General features: G+C 42.7%; 1 protein-coding gene across 2 annotated transcripts in view; it reads left to right on the forward strand.

Moving 5' to 3' along the window:
- pdss2 (prenyl (decaprenyl) diphosphate synthase, subunit 2) overlaps positions 1 to 19,179 on the forward strand; it is a 56,134-nt gene that overhangs the window by 15,573 nt on the left and 21,382 nt on the right. The window contains exons 3-4 of one of the 2 annotated variants that reach the window (XM_061794645.1): positions 197 to 395; positions 12,696 to 12,770. In XM_061794645.1, coding sequence (XP_061650629.1) covers positions 197 to 395; positions 12,696 to 12,770 — 274 coding nt within the window. The remainder of the gene's footprint in view (positions 1 to 196; positions 396 to 12,695; positions 12,771 to 19,179) is intronic. The other variant, XM_061794646.1, reaches the window with a different exon arrangement.

Raw genomic sequence — 19,179 nt, forward strand, 5'->3', positions numbered from 1 at the left:
GTTTTTTGGAGCGCTACCTTGTTGATGATTTTACTCACCAAGCTGCACATTTCCTAACATGATGACCATTAATTAAAACATTTTATTGTAAAATCTTTTTAAATGTCAAATCTCTGGGACAACACTTCTATTTAAAAAAAAAAAAAAAAAATAATATTTTTGGGTGAACGGTTTTATTTTTTTGTCTTTGTCATAGCCAGCGCAATTTGGCAGAAATCACTGAATTGATCCACACGGCATTCCTGGTGCATCGTGGAGTTGTCAATTTGAAAGAGTTGACGGCTTCTGACGGCCTGCTGAAGGACATGGAGTTTGGGAATAAGATGGCTATTCTGAGCGGAGACTTCCTTCTTGCAAATGCTTGTACCGGATTGGCACAGTTAAACAACACCAAGGTAATCTGTGTATGGTAATGAATCTAAGTATGTTTGGGGCATGGGGAAATCTCCCTAGTAGGAAGTGCAGTAATGCAATTCAACAGTAATACAAACAACACAATGGAATACTACAACAGTAGTGACATACTGGCAAGTGTGTGATCATACTTGTTTTACATACAAATATGCGTTTTTTCTAAATAGGGTTGTGTCATGTTATATCATCTACGATAAGATTGATCCATCCATCCATTTTCTGAGCCGCTTCTCCTCACTAGGGTCGCGGGCGTGCTGGAGCCTATCCCAGCTGTCATCGGGCAGGAGGCGGGGTACACCCTGAACTGGTTGCCAGCCAATCGCAGGGCACATAGGAACAAACAACCATTCGCACTCACAGTCATGCCTACGGGCAATTTAGAGTCTCCAATTCATGCATGTTTTTGGGATGTGGGAGGAAACCGGAGTGCCCGGAGAAAACCCACGCAGGCACGGGGAGAACATGCAAACTCCACACAGGCGGGGCCGGGGATTGAACCCGGGTCCTCCGAACTGTGAGGCTGACGCTCTAACCAATTGGCCACCGTGCCGCCGATAATATTGACAATATTGCAAGCAAAAGTGGTTTGGCTACAAATACAGAGATGTCAAACCCCGATTTTGTAAAAGATCCGGGAGGTATAAATTAGCACTGCTCTCGATTATATCCTTCCGATTTTAGCATTCCGTACTAAGATGACTTTGGCTTCATGTCTTACGGAGTGATGTGTGATTGGTTAAAAAGAAGGAAGTGTGAGATGAGACGGAACTTCTCTTTTCCCAACTTTCCACCCGGGTAAAAAGCAAGACTTCTATCCTACTTGCCTGGAGACTACTTGGCGAACTGATGGCAGGTTTTGGAGAAGTCTCGGCGAGATCTCCTACAGTCTCCTGGAGCCTAGCAGGGTCGCGAGGGAGTCACGGTGAAAACGACTCTTATACAGACCCGTTCCAAAAATTTTGAATATCATGTAAAAGTTTATTTATTTTCATAATTCCATTTAAACTTTCTTAGATTATAGATTGAGGTCCCACAATTTTAACAATTTCAAGTATTTTTGTTTATCTTTACATAATTTGGGCTTCCAGCTCATAAAACTCACAAAATCAGGAATTCAAAAAAATTCTACAACTAATGCTATATTGTACTTGTATAATACTATATTGTACTACTACTACTACTACTAATACTGTGAAGAAATCTGCCCAAATTTTGCAGGCCATAAATGTTTTAAACAGTGTCACACGCTAATTATCTACAAAACTCAAAGCACCTGCACAGGTTTCCCCAGCTGTTATTAAATTGCTTCAGTTTGGTTCAATTGTCTCAGCTGGGTTCAATATGGGGAAGACTGGAGACTAGACAACTGGCCAGAAGACCATCACTGATACCCTCAATAGGAAGGGTAAGCCACAAAAGTTCATAGCTAAGGAGGCTGGCTGTTCCCAGAGTGCTGTGTCCAAGCATATCAATGGAAAGTCTTGTGGAAGGAGTAAATGTGGCAGGAGAAGATGCACCAGCAAAAGAGATGACCGTGGGCGTCAGTGGATTATCAAGATTTAAGAATCTAGCAGAGATCCAGAACGAGTCGAATGAGGCAGGAGTCACAGCTTCAAAACACACCACATTCAGACTCATCCGGGAGATGGGCTACAACTGTTGGGTTCCTCGGGTCAGGCCGCTTCTGAACCTGAGCCAACGTAGGAAGCGTCTCAACTGGGCCAAGGAGAAGAAGGACTGGACTGTTGGGCAGTGGTCCAAGGTCCTCTTTTCCAATGAAAGTAAAGTGTGCCTTTCATTCGGGAATCAAGGTCCAAGGATTTGGAGGAAGACTGATGAAGAAAAGAACCCAAGCTGCTTGAGGTCCAGTGTGAAATATCAACAGTCAGTCATTATTTGGGGTTCAATGTCCAGTACAGGTGTTGGTAAACACTGCTTTCTTAAATCCAAGGTCACTGCAACAGTCAATGTTTTGGAAGACTTCATGATTCCTTCTGCTGAGGATCTGTATGAAGATACAGATTTCATCTTCCAGTAAGACCTAGGACCATACCGCCTGAAGCACCAAAACCTGGTTTGATGCTCATGGCATCACAGTACTTGACTAGCCAACCAATTTCTGATTTTGTGGTTTTTAGGACCTGGAAGCCCAAATTATGTAAAAATAAAAAAATACTTCAATTTGTTTAAATTGTGGGCCCTGAATCTATAGTTTATGAAAGTTTAACTTTTTGATTGGAATTATGGAAATAAATGAACTTTTCCATGATATTAAATTTTTTTGGAAAGGGTCTGTATATGCTCACCATAGAGAAAAACTAAGCTTAATGTCAGGAAGCTGCCATCACTCATCGTCACAAAGATTTCTGTGGACATCTCTACCTCTGACTATATCAGAATGATTGCCCCAATATTTGGGATTTCATGGACGTTAAAAGTTCTCCTCATTAGAAGACTGTTCTGCCATCTGTGTGGAGCTGACGAAACTTTGTGACACGTCGCCCCTGCATTTGAAAGTTTGACAGCAAAGTATTTTTTTTTCTTTTGCTGTCGAACTCTCAACTGCACACAACAAGCCCCGTGCCTGCCGCACATTACTTTTTTTTTTTATATATAATTGTCAGAAGCCCAAATTAATATCATGAATAAAATTCTGTTAATTGCCCAGTGCTTACGTTAAGTGTAAATGGTTTTGACTGAATTGCAAGCTGCTATTAAGCCTCTGTGTCTGCATGAATAAATTAAACATGGAAACCTATGTCTAACTCTCTGTAGGCCATCAATATTAACTTTTAATCTCTATATTTTCAAACACACAAACACACGTAATATTCATTCAATAATTTTCCGTACCGCTTATCCTCACTAGGGTCACGGGCGTGCTGGATCCTATCCCACCTATCTTCGGGCGAGGGGCGGGGTACACCCTGAACTGGTTGCCAGCCAATCGCAGGGCACATATAAACAAACAACAATTCACACTCACATTAACACCTGCGGGCAATTTAAAGTCTTCAATTAACCAAGCATGCATGCTTTTGGGATGTGGGAGGAAACTGGAGTACCCGGAGAAAACCCACGCAGGCCCGGGGGGAACATGGAAACTCCACACAGGCGGAGCCAGGATTTGAACACACACGTGCTGACACACATTATATACAGTATTTTTTACATTTATTTAAGGAATATATATATACTGTGTATCAGCGACTTCCGGGTGAATTGGTTGTCACCTTGTCTGGAGACAAGGCCTGTCACGATAATTTTTTTAGGGTGATGTATTATCTCAAAAACCTTCACGATAAACTCTAGTATTATTGATGTTTTTATGCCACTGATATAATGACATTATAGCATTAACCAACCATAATAATTCAAGATAAATAAAAATAAACAAAACAGACTCAGGCTCTGTTCACAAAAATTGCACATAAACAAATATTAAACATTGGCGCTGAGGTATTGAGAGTCAATGCCTGAACAGGCAGTACAGTATATTGCCAATTAAGTTTCCAGTTGGTTAAGAAAAAGTGCAAAGTAACAACATTAAAAACAGCACAACAAGCAGATTAAAGCAACCTGTTTTGCATCAAGATTTGTACAGTCTGCATTTCTTTAAACGCTGCTTTTTCAACATGGTGATTGGCTGCATCTCTTTTGGTCTAAAGCGAGTAATGCTATACTGTATATGGGAGCGTATGTGCGCCATTTACGGTGTCACGTTTATAATTTTATTGTTGGGCAAAGGCTTCCTCAATTGCAGCTGGCGGGGAATGGAAAATGTCCCACTGTGTTTTTGTTCTCAAATTGGGTGGGATGGTTATGTTTTAAATTGATTTTTTTCACTTTAAGGTTTATGTTGTGGTGGTGGTGGTTTTTTTTTTTGCGACTTCTTACAATTCAACAAACAGGCTCATTCTTGGTGATGTTAGCGGAATCGCCATTCACCGCACGTTAATCTGTCTTGAATCCCTGATGTTCCCACAACGCCACTGTGGCATTAGACTTAGGAAGTAGTTAAATTTTTGCCGCTAAACTTTATGAAATTGTACAGTTACCAGCCAGCCGTCGGAAAACATGGCTACGCTACACTAATTCTTTCTATCGCTCTGCTTCAACATCTCCACACACCTGCCTGTCTATGTGTGTACATGAGCCCCACCTCCTATAGCGACGAGCACGGTGACTGACAGGAGAGGTGAACAAGTCGCTCAACTGAAGGTCAACGACGTATGTAAACAAACACGCATGTAAATTTGTATTTATCGAGTCTGGAAAAACTATTGTGTCCATTTTAATTTTTGAACGATAAATCGACATAGTAATTATTGTGACAGGCCTAGTGGAGACTTCTCCAAGACATCGTCCTGGTGAGAGCGCAAGCAATGTTATGGTCTCCTGGGTCCCGGAGTCGCCGCGACTGATCAGCCTTGGCAGTCCAAGTGACGCCTCTGCCAGTGAGATAGGCCCTTAACTGTCAATCCCAATTCTTCCCCTTAGCCTTTCCCCTTCCCCTTAGCCATCTGTTTGGAGGGCCAAGATCCATCCATCCATCAATCCATTCTCTACCGCTTATCCGGGTCGGGTCGCGGGGGCAGTAGCTTCAGCAGGGACGCCCAGACTTCCCTCTCCCCAGCCACTTCATCCAGCTCTTCCGGGGGGGTCCCGAGGCGTTCCCAGGTCAGCCGAAGGATGTAGTCTCTCCAGCGTGTCCTGGGCCGTCCCCGGGGTCTCCTCCCGGTGGGACATGCCCGGAACACCTCACCAGGGAGGCGTCCGGGAGGCATCCAAATCAGATGCCCCAGCCACCTCATCTGGCTCCTCTCAATGCGGAGGAGCAGCGGCTCTACTCTGAGATCCTCCCGGATGACCGAGCTTCTCACCCTATCTCTAAGGGAGAGCCCGGACACCCTGCGGAGGAAACTAATTTCGGCCGCTTGTATCCTGGATCTTGTTCTTTCGGTCACGACCCACAGCTCATGACCATAGGTGAGGGTAGGAACTAAGATCGACCGGTAAATTGAGAGCTTCGCCTTTCGGCTTAGCTCTTTCTTTACCACAACGGATCGATACAAAGTCCGCATCACTGCAGACGCTGCACCGATCCGCCTGTCGATCTCCCGTTCCATTCTTCCCTCACTCGTAAACAAGACCCCAAGATACTTGAATTCCTCCACTTGGGGCAGGATCTCATCCCCGACCTGGAGATGGCATGCCACCCTTTTCCGACTGAGGACCATGGTCTCAGATTTGGAGGTGCTGATTCTCATCCCAGCCGCTTCACACTTGGCTGCGAACTGCTCCAATGAGAGTTGGAGGTCACGGCTTGATGAAGCCAACAGAACCACATCATCTGCAAAAAGCAGAGATGCAATACTGAGGCCACCAAACCGGACCCCCTCTACGCCTCGGCTGCGCCTAGAAATTCTGTCCATAAAAGTTATGAACAGAATCGGCGACAAAGGGCAGCCTTGGCGGAGTCCAACCCTCACCGGGAACGAGTCCGACTTACTGCCGGATATGCGGACCAAAGTCTGACTCCGGTTGTACAGGGACCGAACAGCCCGTATCAGGGGGTTCGGTACCCCATACTCCCGAGGGCCAAGATGAAGGATTAAAAATTGCCCCTAATAATTGGGATGACAATTGAATACCGCCACGTTGTCACCACTCACATTGTTTACATTTTCAAGATGCCATCTTGTGTCCAATGAATGTTACTATTATACATTGCTTTTTTATTTAAATTTGTCCTGCAGTTTATGCATATATGTAGTTTCTAAAGGTGACTGGTATTCTGAATTTTTTTTAATGTTTTCTACCAGATGGTAAGGTGCATACATTTCTGTATTTTATTTTTATCTACTCTAAGAACTATTTTTTTATAGAACACATTTTGACAAACTAACATTTGTGGCCTAATGTCACAGCCAATGAATAACACCAATAACAATCAGCACAAAACACATAACATTTGTAAAAATAATAGTATAATAATAATAATAACAATAATAATAATAATCTCAACCACAAAAGAATAGAACTTTATTGTCACTGTCACAGGAACAATGAAAATCAGTTAGGCATTTAACAATTTACAGCTTCTTCTTCTTCTTCTTTTCCTTTCGGCTTGTCCCGTTAGGGGTCGCCACAGCGCGTCATCCTTTTCCATGAGAGCCTATCTCCTGCATCCTCCTCTCGAACACCAACTGCCATCATGTCTTCCCTCACGACATCCATCAACCTTCTCTTTGGTCTTCCTCTAGCTTTCTTGCCTGGCAGCTCCATCCTCATCATCCTTCTACCAATATACTCACTCTCTCTCCTCTGGACGTGTCCAAACCATTGAAGTCTGCTCTCTCTAACTTTGTCTCCAAAACATCGAACCTTGGCTGTCCCTCTGATGAGCTCATTTCTAATTTTATCCAACCTGGTCACTCCGAGAGCGAACCTCAACATCTTCATTTCCGCCACCTCCAGCTCTGCTTCCTGTTTTCTCTTCAGTGCCACTGTCTCTAATCCATACATCATGGCTGGCCTCACCACTGTTTTATAAACTTTGCCCTTCATCCTAGCAGAGACTCTTCTGTCACATAACACACCTGACAGCTTCCTCCACCCGTTCCAACCTGCTTGGACCCGTTTCTTCACTTCCTGACCACACTCACCATTGCTCTGGACGGTTGACCCCAAGTATTTAAAGTCCTCTACCCTTGCCATCTCTTCTCCCTGTAGCCTCATTCTTCCCCCACCACCCCTCTCATTCATGCACATATATTCTGTTTTACTTCGGCTAATCTTCATTCCTCTTCTTTCCAGTGCATGCCTCCATCTTTCTAACTGTTCCTCCAGCTGCTCCCTGCTTTCACTGCAGATCACAATGTCATCTGCAAACATCATGGTCCACGGGGATTCCAGTCTAACCTCATCTGTCAGCCTATCCATCACCACTGCAAAAAGGAAGGGGCTCAGGGCTGATCCCTGATGCAGTCCCACGTCCACCTTAAATTCTTCTGTCACACCGACAGCACACCTCACCGCTGTTCTGCTGCCCTCGTACATGTCCTGTATTATTCTAACATACTTCTCTGCCACTCCAGACTTCCGCATGCAGTACCACAGTTCCTCTCTGGGTACTCTGTCATAGGCTTTCTCTAGATCTACAAAGACACAATGTAGCTCCTTCTGACCTTCTCTGTACTTTTCCATCAACATCCTCAAGGCAAATAATGCATCTGTGGTACTCTTTCTAGGCATGAAACCATACTGTTGCTCGCAAATACTCACTTCTGTCCTGAGTCTAGCCTCCACTACTCTTTCCCATAACTTCATTGTGTGGCTCATCAACTTTATTCCTCTATAGTTGCCACAGCTCTGCACATCACCTTTGTTCTTAAAAATGGGCACCAGTACACTTTTCCTCCATTCCTCAGGCATCTTCTCACGCACTAGAATTCTATTGAACAAGCTGGTCAAAAACTCCACAGCCACCTCTCCTAGATGCTTCCATACCTCCACAGGAATGTCATCAGGACCAACTGCCTTTCCATTTTTCATTCTCTTTAATGCCTTTCTAACTTCCCCCTTACTAAACATTGCCACTTCCTGGTCCACCACACTTGCCTCTTCTACTCTCCCTTCTCTATCATTTTCCTCATTCATCAACTCCTCGAAGTATTCTTTCCATCTACCTAGCACACTGCTGGCACCAGTCAACATATTTCCATCTCTATCCTTAATCACCCTAACCTGCTGCACATCCTTCCCATCTCTATCCCTCTGTCTAGCCAGCCTGTATAGATCCTTTTCTCCTTCTTTAGTGTCCAACCTGCCATACATGTCATCATATGCCTCTTGTTTTGCCTTTGCCACCTCTACCTTTGCCCTGTGTCGCATCTCAATGTATTCCTTTCGCCTCTCCTCGGTCCTCTCAGTGTCCCACTTCTTCTTAGCTAACCGTTTTCCTTGTATGATTTCCTGTACTGTGAGGTTCCACCACCAAGTCTCCTTCTCTCCTTTCCTGCCAGAAGATACACCAAGTACTCTCCTGCCTGCTTCTCTGATCACCTTGGCTGCAGTGGTCCAGTCTTCTGGAAGCTCTTCCCGTCCACCGAGAGCCTGTATCACCTCTTCCCGAAAAGCTGCACAACACTCGTCCTGTCTCAGCTTCCACCACATGGTTCTCTTCTCTGCCTTTGTCTTCCTAATTTTCCTCCCCACCACCAGAGTCATTTTACACACCACCATCCTATGCTGTCTAGCCACACTCTCCCCTACCACTACCTTACAGTTGGTAACCTCCTTCAGATTACATCGTCTGCACAAGATGTAATCCACCTGTGTGCTTCTACCTCCGCTCTTGTAGGTCACCCTATGTTCGTGCCTCTTCTGGAAAAAAGTGTTCACTACAGCCGTTTGCATCCTTGTTGCAAAGTCTACCACCATCTGTCCCTCCAAGTTCCTTTCCTGGATACCGTACTTACCCATCACTTCTTCATCACCCTTATTACCTTCACCAACATGTCCATTACAATCTGCACCAATTACGACTCTCTCTCTGTCTGGGATGCTCAGAACTACATCATCTAGCTCCTTCCAGAATTTCTCTTTCACCTCTAGGTCACATCCTACCTGTGGGGCATAGCCACTAATCACATTACACATAACACCCTCGATTTCAAATTTCAGCCTCATCACTCGATCTGATACTCTTTTCACCTCCAAGACATTCTTAGCCAACTCTTCTTTTAAAATAACCCCGACTCCATTTCTCTTCCCATCTACACCATGGTAAAATAATTTAAACCCTCCCCCTAAACTTCTAGCCTTACTGCCTTTCCACCTGGTCTCCTGGACACACAATATATCAACCTTTCTCCTAATCATCATGTCAACCAACTCCCGAGATTTTCCTGTCATAGTCCCAACATTCAAAGTCCCCACATTCAGTTCTAGGCTCTGTGTTTTCCTCTTCTCTTTCTGCCGAAGAACCCGCTTTCCACCTCTTCTTCTTCTTCTTCTTTGACTTCGACTTCGACTTCGACCCACAGTAGCTGAATTTCCAACAGCGCCCTGCAGGTTGACGGCGCCGGTGGCGGACGTTGTTAACCCGGGCCACGACCGATCCGGTATGGAATTCTTTGGATGAACGCTCATATTTGTTTGGCAAGGTTTTAAGCCGGATGCCCTTCCTGACGCAACCCTCTGCATTTATCCGGGCTTGGGACCGGCCTACAGTTTGCACTGACTTGTGCCCCCCATAGGGCTGCATTATTTAACAATTTACAGCGATGAGGTAAAAAAAAAAAATGGACATAATTATCAAAAAGACATTTATTGACGGAGCATGCAGTTATTCACATTTGGGAGGATTTCCATATTCGGAGATGGTAGTATTGTGGTTTACATTCAGGCATTGCAGATTTTTTATTTTAAAAATTTAAAATACAAATAGAAATAATGTTAGCAACATAAAAAAGTAATTTAAATTGAATTCAAGTTTTTGTTCCGAGTCCTCTATAAAGAACTTGGGAATTGCATTTTGTGTCCATTGCCTTTTTGGCACTGGGGTTGAAGTTCTGGAGTGCTTTCTGCTGTTGTACTGTAGACGTTGTGGTCCCTGTGGAGGAAAATGTGTTAGGTTATTACGTTGGCCTCTTGCTAACACAAATTCATGACGATGAAATACTGCATTATTTGTGTTTGAGTGATTATAACTACAGCTAACCTAAAAAGTTTGTATATTAAAAGCAAATGTCACAATACTCAGAAGGAACATGACTTGCAACACTACATTAGCCGCATAGCTTCGGAATTTGACTGAGCTGTCTAATAATTCATAAAAGTCAGTCCATTGTAGTGATGTCCGTTTGCTGTGATTTAATCACCGTAGTCTGATGGTAGACTAACGATTCGCCAGCTTGTTATAATGCGCCATTGAACCAAGAATTCAAAACATGGCTAATATTTACGTCGAGTAGTAAAAGGCATGAATATCTAAGTATTGTGCTAAAATACAATTTAGGAATCTGACAAAGATGGCAAGAGACAATGGCACACACAACATTAGCTGCTCCTAGCCTAATGTTTAAAATAATTGTGATTCAGACGTTCTGAAAAAGCACTGTAGATCAGGCCATTGTTAGAGGCCATTAAATAAAAGGATTAATTGGAGGCAGGAACACAATCAGTGCATCAGTGTATATTCTCATTCACTCAACCCTAACCTGTTCCTGTCTTCATGAATCACATGTTCATGGGAGCCTCTTCATCTGCTACACTCACTTTTGTTGCTATGTAATTCTGATTGTTAGAATACAATTTTTAGTAAAGTGAGATATAGTTACTTTTTAGGTATGCCACATTTTGGGTAGCATTTTCCCTTACATTTGGATTGTTTTTTTTATATATAAGTATACTTTTATTACAATAATGCACCACCACGTGACAAAGGTGGCCGACTGGTTAGACCGTCTGCCTCACAGTTCTGAGGACCTGGGTTCAATGCCCGGCCCCGCCAGTGTGGAGTTTGCATGTTCTCCCCGTGCCTGCGTGGGTTTTCTCCGGGCACTCCGGTTTCCTCCCTCATCCCAAAAACATGCATGGTAGGTTCATTGAAGACTCTAAATTGCCCGTAGGTGTGAATGTGAGTGTGAATGGTTGTTTGATTGTATGTGCCCTGCGATTGGCTGGCAACCAGTTCAGGGTGTACTCCACCTCCTGCCCGATGATAGCTGAGATAGGCTCCAGCACACCCGCGACCCTATTGAGGAGAAGCGGCTCAGAAAATGGATGGATGGATGGACAATGCACCACATAACTGTTTTTAAGAATACCTCAAAGAGATGGCAAAACAGTTGAAGGACATGGAGGGTTTAGTTTCCTCAGCTTGTAACATTTGTCTACATCTTATTAAGTGTTGAATTAATGTGGAATTCTATTTAGGAAGTGATGTTTAGGTTTGTGTTTGTGAACTGCCTAATTAATGATGGAGATTCGAAGCATGGGCTAAGAGGGTGCTAGTAAACTCTGGTGAAATTATGTTGAGGCTGGTGAGAACTGGCTTTTTTTTCTTAGACTTTTGTTCTACTTCCAATTAGTTCTGAATAAAGGCTGTGGTCTGTTTTGGATACAAGTGTTTCACCTGATTTCAGGGACAGTAAAGCAAATGAGACGTGTCATTAAAGTTGATGCAAACAAGGTGTGGTTTTAAAGTCCAAGAAATTTGAAAATGCTGGGTTTTTTTTCGTCTATTTAAATGCATAATAGCTTAGTATACACTCTTCTAAAGGTTATGATGTGGCATCATGAAAATACTAATATTTTTGTAGACTGTCCAGGAATTTGTTTTTGAACATCTTGACCTGCAGATGGGTTATCATTGAGCTTTTTTAGGCTTTGAGAGTGATGGAGATGGCCTTGAGAGGTAACCTATGCTGCTACTTTAGTAAACTGTAATCTTGCCCAGCAGATCTGGTTTCTTCCCTTTTGCAGGCCCTGTCGGCAAAACACGATACAGCTGGATTTGGAAATGGAGTAAGGGGGAAGCAGAGGGAGAGTTTATCTGATACTTTCCAAAAAAAGCCCCCCACCGGCCCCCACTTCCCAAGACAGGGAGAGACACCAGAGTAACACTGTCGGCACATTGTCCTTTCAGGTCCGTGGGTGAAGCTCAGGTTTCCTCAATATTTTCCCCCAGATGGATTGCGTTACCCAAAGGGCACTGCAAGCATCAGCATCACTGGACTTTTCTGATGAACCAAGGATGTCTGCAGTGAGCTGAATGAACTCTGAATTTGTCCTGATTCATTCTGTAGTAGTGAATATTCTAATCAGCCTCTCATGTGTCAGGTTAACAATGACCACTTTTTCTGGAAGCTAAAATGTAGTTGTGCATGCCCCCTGTAAGAGAAAATTGGCAACTGCAGTCTTGCATACAAAATTCAGTGTAAGGCAAGGGACTTGCTTTCTTCCTCCGTTTTACCACTGCCAAAAAGGTGTAAATAATCTCATTTGTATCAAGGGTTCCTGTCCCATCAGCGGGACTGATTTGTAGTGACACAGACTCATTGGTTCAGCACATACGTCAGCAGACATGAAAATCACTATGTAGAGCTTACCTGTTATTCTGGTCGTGCACCTTGCAATTCTTCCATCTGTTTCTATGATATTTTTAATTGAATCCTCTCAAATGTGTAGAATACTGTGGGGCACTGTTATGCTGAAAGGTTGATCTTTGTGTGCTTTGTGTTTTGTTTTTTTTGTTTTTTTCTTTTTGCCAGGTTGTTGAACTGATCTCCAGTGCCATCGGTGATTTAGTTCAAGGAATCTACTACGAGAGTTCCAATAACACTGAGGTAAACTACCAGAATAGTAGATGGTTAGCCATGCAAAGAGGAAATTGCAAATGAATGAGGCTGGACAGCCACAGTCCACGATCTTAAAAGATCTAAAATCCAAATCTAAAAGGAATTTTCAAATCCAAGAGGGCAACCTTTGAAAAGAGCACAACAAATTACATTGTGATCTGATCTGATTTTAGAGAAACATACATTGTACAGCTCCATGAGTAGAAGAATAGAATATAAGGTGTGTCTGAAAACCTCCTGGACTAGTGTGACAAAAGATATATTTCAGACTACAACTATGAGTTTCCGCCTAAATGTAATCGCCCTGGAGTACATCGCTTTGACCTCAGCGCTCTGCAACACGTTTTTTCTACTTGCTTTTTATATGCATATTCACTGTATCAAGTCATCAAGCAAAAAGCTCAGAGCAACAAACAAACCTGAAGTTTCTGGTCCGGTTGGGGAAATATCCGTCAGAAGCACTGGGATGGATGCAGCAAGTCTACCCAGGTTGGAGGACGAGGATATGGGCGACAACCCCAGGGGCAGAAAGCCTTCAATGAGCAGGACTGAGGCCAATGTTGAGCTTGTCAGGTAGATGCTGCATAGCAATTGTCTTTGAATGTTCGAAATTATGCTCGGCATGAACCTGGACAATGGCTGAAAGATTGTCACTGAAGGTTTGGGCATGCGGGAAGTCTGCACAAAGATGGCGGCGAAACTGCTGAATGTTGACCATAAGCACTGAAACATACAAGTTTGTCAGGACATCTTTGAGCTTCTTGAAACTGAACCAGACTTGCTTGGGAGAGTCATCACTTGTGATGAGTCATGCATCTTTGAGTATGACCTGGAGACCAAACACCAGAGCCTTCAGTGGAAGAGTCTGACATCACCAAGGTCAAAGGAAGCAAGTCAGTCGAAGTCCAGAGTCATGTTGATCGTCCTCTGCAAGTTTTTGCCACAAGCCCAGACGATCAACCGGCACATCTACAAAGAGATCATGCAAACTTTAGCTTCATTCAGTGCAACTTGTGGCTGCTTCACCTTTACAACGTATCTGCTCTCAATGCCCTGAGCATCCAACAGTTCCTGGCCAAGAAGAACAGCACCGTGCTGAAGCAATCTCTTAACTTAGAGTACCTTGGCTGACCTCCCTCCATGTGACCCCCCCCACCCACACCCCTCCCTATGCTCAATGAGGTCATCAAGGTTACTCGTTTTGTAGACAGGGCGACATTAAGACGGCATAACAGAGGAGTTGCGGAGGATTCTGGAAGAATCCTAGAGTTGAAGTCATGGCAGAAAAGGCTGGGCAAGTGACTCCAGGGGGGGATTACTTGGAAGGGGACAACTTGTAGTTTGGATTTGAAATATATGTTTTGTGACACAAGCCCTGGAACTTTTCCGACACAGCTCGTACCTAGTAGCGATACCATTCCTTCACAAAAGTGGAATAAAAGAGTATACATGATGGATGCCCTGGTTGTGCCATGGAAAGACACCCAGTTTGTGTGGTGGTGTGTTCATAAAGGTGGCTGACTTTTAAATAACTGCTCATTTTTGTAGGAACATCCACTACATACAGTGGGTACGGAAAGTATTCAGACCCCCTTACATTTTTCAGTCTTTGTTATATTGAAGCCATTTCCTCAAATCATTTAAGTTCTTTTTTTTCCACATTAATGTACACACAGCACCCCATATTGACAGAAAAAAAAACAGAATTCTTGGAAGTTTTGCAGATTTATTAAAAAAGAAAAACTAAAATATCACACAGCCATAAGTATTCAGACCCTTTGCTCAGTATTTAGTAGAAGCACCTTTTTGAGCTAATACAACCATGAGTCTTTTGGGGAATGATGCAACAGGTTTTTCACACCTGGATTTGGGGATCCTCTGCCATTCCTCCTTGCAGATCCTCTCCAGTTCTGTCAGGTTGGATGGTGAACGTTGGTGGACAGCCATTTTCAGGTCTCTCCAGAGATGCTCAATTGGGATTAAGTCAGGGCTCTGGCTGGGCCATTCAAGAACAGTCACAGAGTTGTTCTGAAGCAACGCCTTCGTTATTTTAGCTGTGTGGTTAGGGTCATTGTCTTTTTGGAGGGTGACCCTTCGGCCCAGTCTGAGGTCCTGAGCACTCTGAGAAGGTTTTCGTCCAGGATATCCCTGTACTTGGCCGCATTCATCTTTCCTTCAGTTGGAACCAGTCATCCTGTCCCTGCAGCTGAAAAAAACACCGACAGCATGATGGTGCCACCACAATGCTTCACTGTTGGGATTGTATTGGATAGGTGATGAGCAGTGCCTGGTTTTCTCCACACATACTGTTTAGAACTAAAGCCAAAACGTTCTATCTTGGTCTCATCAAACCAGAGAATCTTATTTACCATCTTGGCCAGATCTGTGGCTTGCCACAATTCTGTCTTTGAGCTCTTCAAGCAGTTCCCTTGACCTCATGATTCTAATTTGCTCTGACATGCACTGTGAGCTGTAAGGTCTCATGTAGGTGTGTGACTTCCCTAATCAAGTCCATCAGTATAATCAAACACAGCTGGACTCCAATGAATGTGTAAAACCATCTCCAGGATGATCAGAAGAAATGGACACCAGCCGAGTTAAATAGAGGAGTGTCACAGCAAAGGGTGTGAATACATATGGCTGTCTGATATTTCAGTTTTTCTTTTTTAATAAAGATTACGTTGGTTTTTTTCCTGTCAATATGGGGTGCTGTGTGTACATTAATGAGGGCGGGCAGGAATTAACTTAAATTATTTTATCAAATGGATGCACTATAACAAAGGGTGAACAATTTAAGGGGGTCTGAATACTTTCCATACCCACTATATTATGAAAGAAAACAAGATTACAGTACAGTCTCTCCTCTACCCAGTGAAGACTTTTACGCACTCTAGTGAAATTTGCCCAGGTTGACTGGAACCACTGATGTAGCATGTCATCAGTAAAAAGTGAAAAGAGTAGTTTATTCCTGTTTTACACACAGTACTGTGTCCCATGCTGGGAAACTATATTTTGAACTAGTTTCAGTCTTTAACAAGCAGGAATAATTCATTTGTTGCAATTTAAACAAGTATGAAAACCCCAAATCTCCAGTATGGAAACATTGAGGTGGAACTTTTCTTTATTTCAGCACACCTATTTTGCCAAGTAGTGACTTTAAAATGAAAAATAATTTGTATTCATAGATTTTTGATGTTTCATCTCTAGCAGAGAAGGCTTTGATACCATTAGCATTTTGATGGGATGATTGTTCGAGAAGAGGAAACAGCAGATAATTATTTTAGACAGGTTTTTGTGCAACAATATTTGTCAGTGATCACATATACATTGTAACAGAACAACAAAAAGACCAATTTAATTGCCCTGCGGGGATAAAGCTTTCTGAATCTTACAACCCCAATTCCAATGAAGTTGGGACGTTATGTTAAACATAAATAAAAACAGAATACAATGATTTGAAAATCATGTTCAACCTATATTTAATTCAATGCACTACAAAGACATGATATTTGATGTTCAAACTGATAAACTTTATTGTTTTTAGCAAATAATCATTAACGTAGAATTATATGGCTGCAACACATTCCAAAAAAGCTGGGACAGGGTCATGTTTACCAATGTGTTACATCACCTTTTCTTTTAACAACATTCAATAAATGTTTGGGAACACTAATTGTTGAAGCTTTGTAGGTGGAATTCTTTCCCATTCTTGCTTGATGTACACTTTCAGCTGTTCAACAGTCCAGGATCTCCGTTGTCGTATTTTGCGCTTCATAATGCGCCACACATTTTCAATGGGAGACAGGTCTGGACTGCAGGCAGGCCAGTCTAGTACCCGCCCTCTTTTACTACAAAGCCACGCTGTTGTAACACATGCAGAATGTGGTTTGGCATTGTCTTGCTGAAATAAGCAAGGGCGTCCATTAAAAAGACGTTGCTTGGATAAAAGCATATGTTTCTCCAAAACCTGTATGTACCGCTCAGCATTAATGGTGCCTTCACAGACGTGTAAGTTACCCATGCCATTGGCACTAACACAGCCCCATACCATCACAGAACTTTGCGTCCATAACAGTCCGGATGGTTCTTTTCCATCTTAGATGAGCTCGGGCTCAGAAAAGCCGGCGGCGTTTCTGGGTGTTGTTGATAAATGGCTTTTGCTTTGCATAGTAGAGTTTCAAGTTGCACTTAAGGCTGTTGCGCCGAACTGTATTTACTGACATTGGTTTTCTGAAGTGTTCCTGAGCCCATGCGGTGATATCCTTTACACATTGATGTCGGTTTTTTATGGAGTGCCGCCTGAGGGATCGAAGGTCACGGGCATTCAATGTTGGTTTTCGGCCTTGCTGCTCACATGCAGTGATTTCTCCAGATTCTCTGAACCTTTTGATGATATTATGGACCGTAGATGATGAAGGCCCTAAATTCCTTGCAATTGTACGTTGAGGAACATTGTCCTTAAACTGTTGGACTATTTTCTCACGCACTTGTTCACAAAGAGGTGAGCCTCACCCCATCTTTGCTTGTGAATGACTGAGCAATTCAGGGAAGCTCATTTTATACCCAATCATGGCACGCACATGTTCCCAATTAGCCTCTTCACCTGTGGGATGTTCAAAACAGGTTTTTGATGAGCATTCCTCAACTTTCTCAGTCATTTTTGCCACCTGTCCCAGCTTTTTTGGAACGTGTTGCAGCCATAAAATTCTAAGTTAATGATTATTTGCTAAAACCACTAAAGTTTATCAGTTTGAACATTACATATCTTGTCTTTGTAGTGTATTCTATTAATTATAGCTTGAACATGATTTGCAAATAATTGTATTCTGTTTTTATTTATGTTTAACACAACGTCCTAACTTCATTGGAATTGTAAATTCTTTAGACTTGCTACCAATGCAGATAACATGGCTAACTAGCATGGCCAACATCAGCTCATGTCCACGCTGATATTACTCAAAGTGGAGAAAAGCACAGAGGTAGCTACTCATTTTGGGAAAAATAACTACGTAAATTATCCATTTGGCGAGTGAATTTCAGAGCGCTACTCGCCACGTGGCAAGTGAATGTTTGTACCCACGTACACAAACCTACACACGCAAATCAGCAGTGTGTGTCCTTGAGCCAGTAATCAGAGGTGGGTAGTAATGCGCTACATTTACTCCGTTGCATTTACTCAAGTGGCATTTTGGATAAATTGTACTTGTCAAAGTAGTTTAAATACAGCATACGTTTTACTTTTACTTGAGTCTTTATTTTAAGAAGAAACGGTACTTTCATTCCATTACTGATCTAAATGCCGCAAACTACTTTATCAATTATTGCGTATTTATAAACAATTTCGTGTATTTCAATCTGTTTACACTACGACTTTACTTCCGCATTAGGCACTGTTTGCTCCAATCCAATTTAAGCGCTAGTGACATTTAAGTCTCGTTTACCAAACAAATAACACAAAGAAGTCACATGACCTACCACAACATCTTCTATTGGGCTTCCGGTATTATGACAGCATATGCTCGCCCGGTTAATCGACGTGCTAACATGGCGACCATGTTGGGAAGGTCGTCGTTACCATTGTAGGCAAAGGCGCGCGACTCGTTTTTACATTTAGACTAAGAAAAACAAAAGCTTTCATGTATTGTAGTATTTGTCTGGCACTGTCTGCCCAAACATGGATATTTCAGCCTACTTCTAACTTGAGAAAATACCTTAAATTGTAGATGATTTGTTGTTGTTTTGGCTGTGCATATTAGCCCACGTTAGCCCTGTTTTATCACTATAACTATAAAACATGTATCTCTTTGGGTACATGCTAATCTCACATGCATGCACACACTAGCACGTGCACACACACAACAATATCAGAATTTGCACATTCACATTTTATTTAGTTATTTTTATTTTATTGATGTTCATGCTCATTTAAAAAAAAACTGCAGTTACTCACCATTTACTTATTTACATTTACATGAGTAGTTTTTTTCACTGTGTACTTTTTACTCTTACTCAAGAAAGGGCTACTTTTTACTTTTACTTGAGTCACATTATTGTCAAGTAACAGTACTCTTACTTGAGTACAATATTTGGCTACTCTACCCACCTCTGCCAGTAATATTAGAGAAGGGCGTGTCCTGCCAGAAAAGTGCATGGGATTCCTAATAAAGCCAATCTTGGTTATCAGCTATGTACGGATTTCCTTGAGCTAACATGACGAGATGTGATTGACAAACGCCAATTGGAGACGTCCTTTTCCTGCTCCAGTTCCGTTTGCAAGTAGCAGGCGTAAACAGAAGCCGCGCCTCCTCGGCTGGCTCGCTGCTTTGGCCTGTAGCGAGATCGAGACGCCTACTTAGCCGTCCTCAGGCAAAAGAGCGAATGATAACATTTTATGGAT

This window comes from Phyllopteryx taeniolatus, chromosome 13, assembly GCF_024500385.1.
Source record: "Phyllopteryx taeniolatus isolate TA_2022b chromosome 13, UOR_Ptae_1.2, whole genome shotgun sequence".
In the NCBI taxonomy this organism is placed as follows: Eukaryota; Metazoa; Chordata; class Actinopteri; order Syngnathiformes; family Syngnathidae; genus Phyllopteryx; species Phyllopteryx taeniolatus.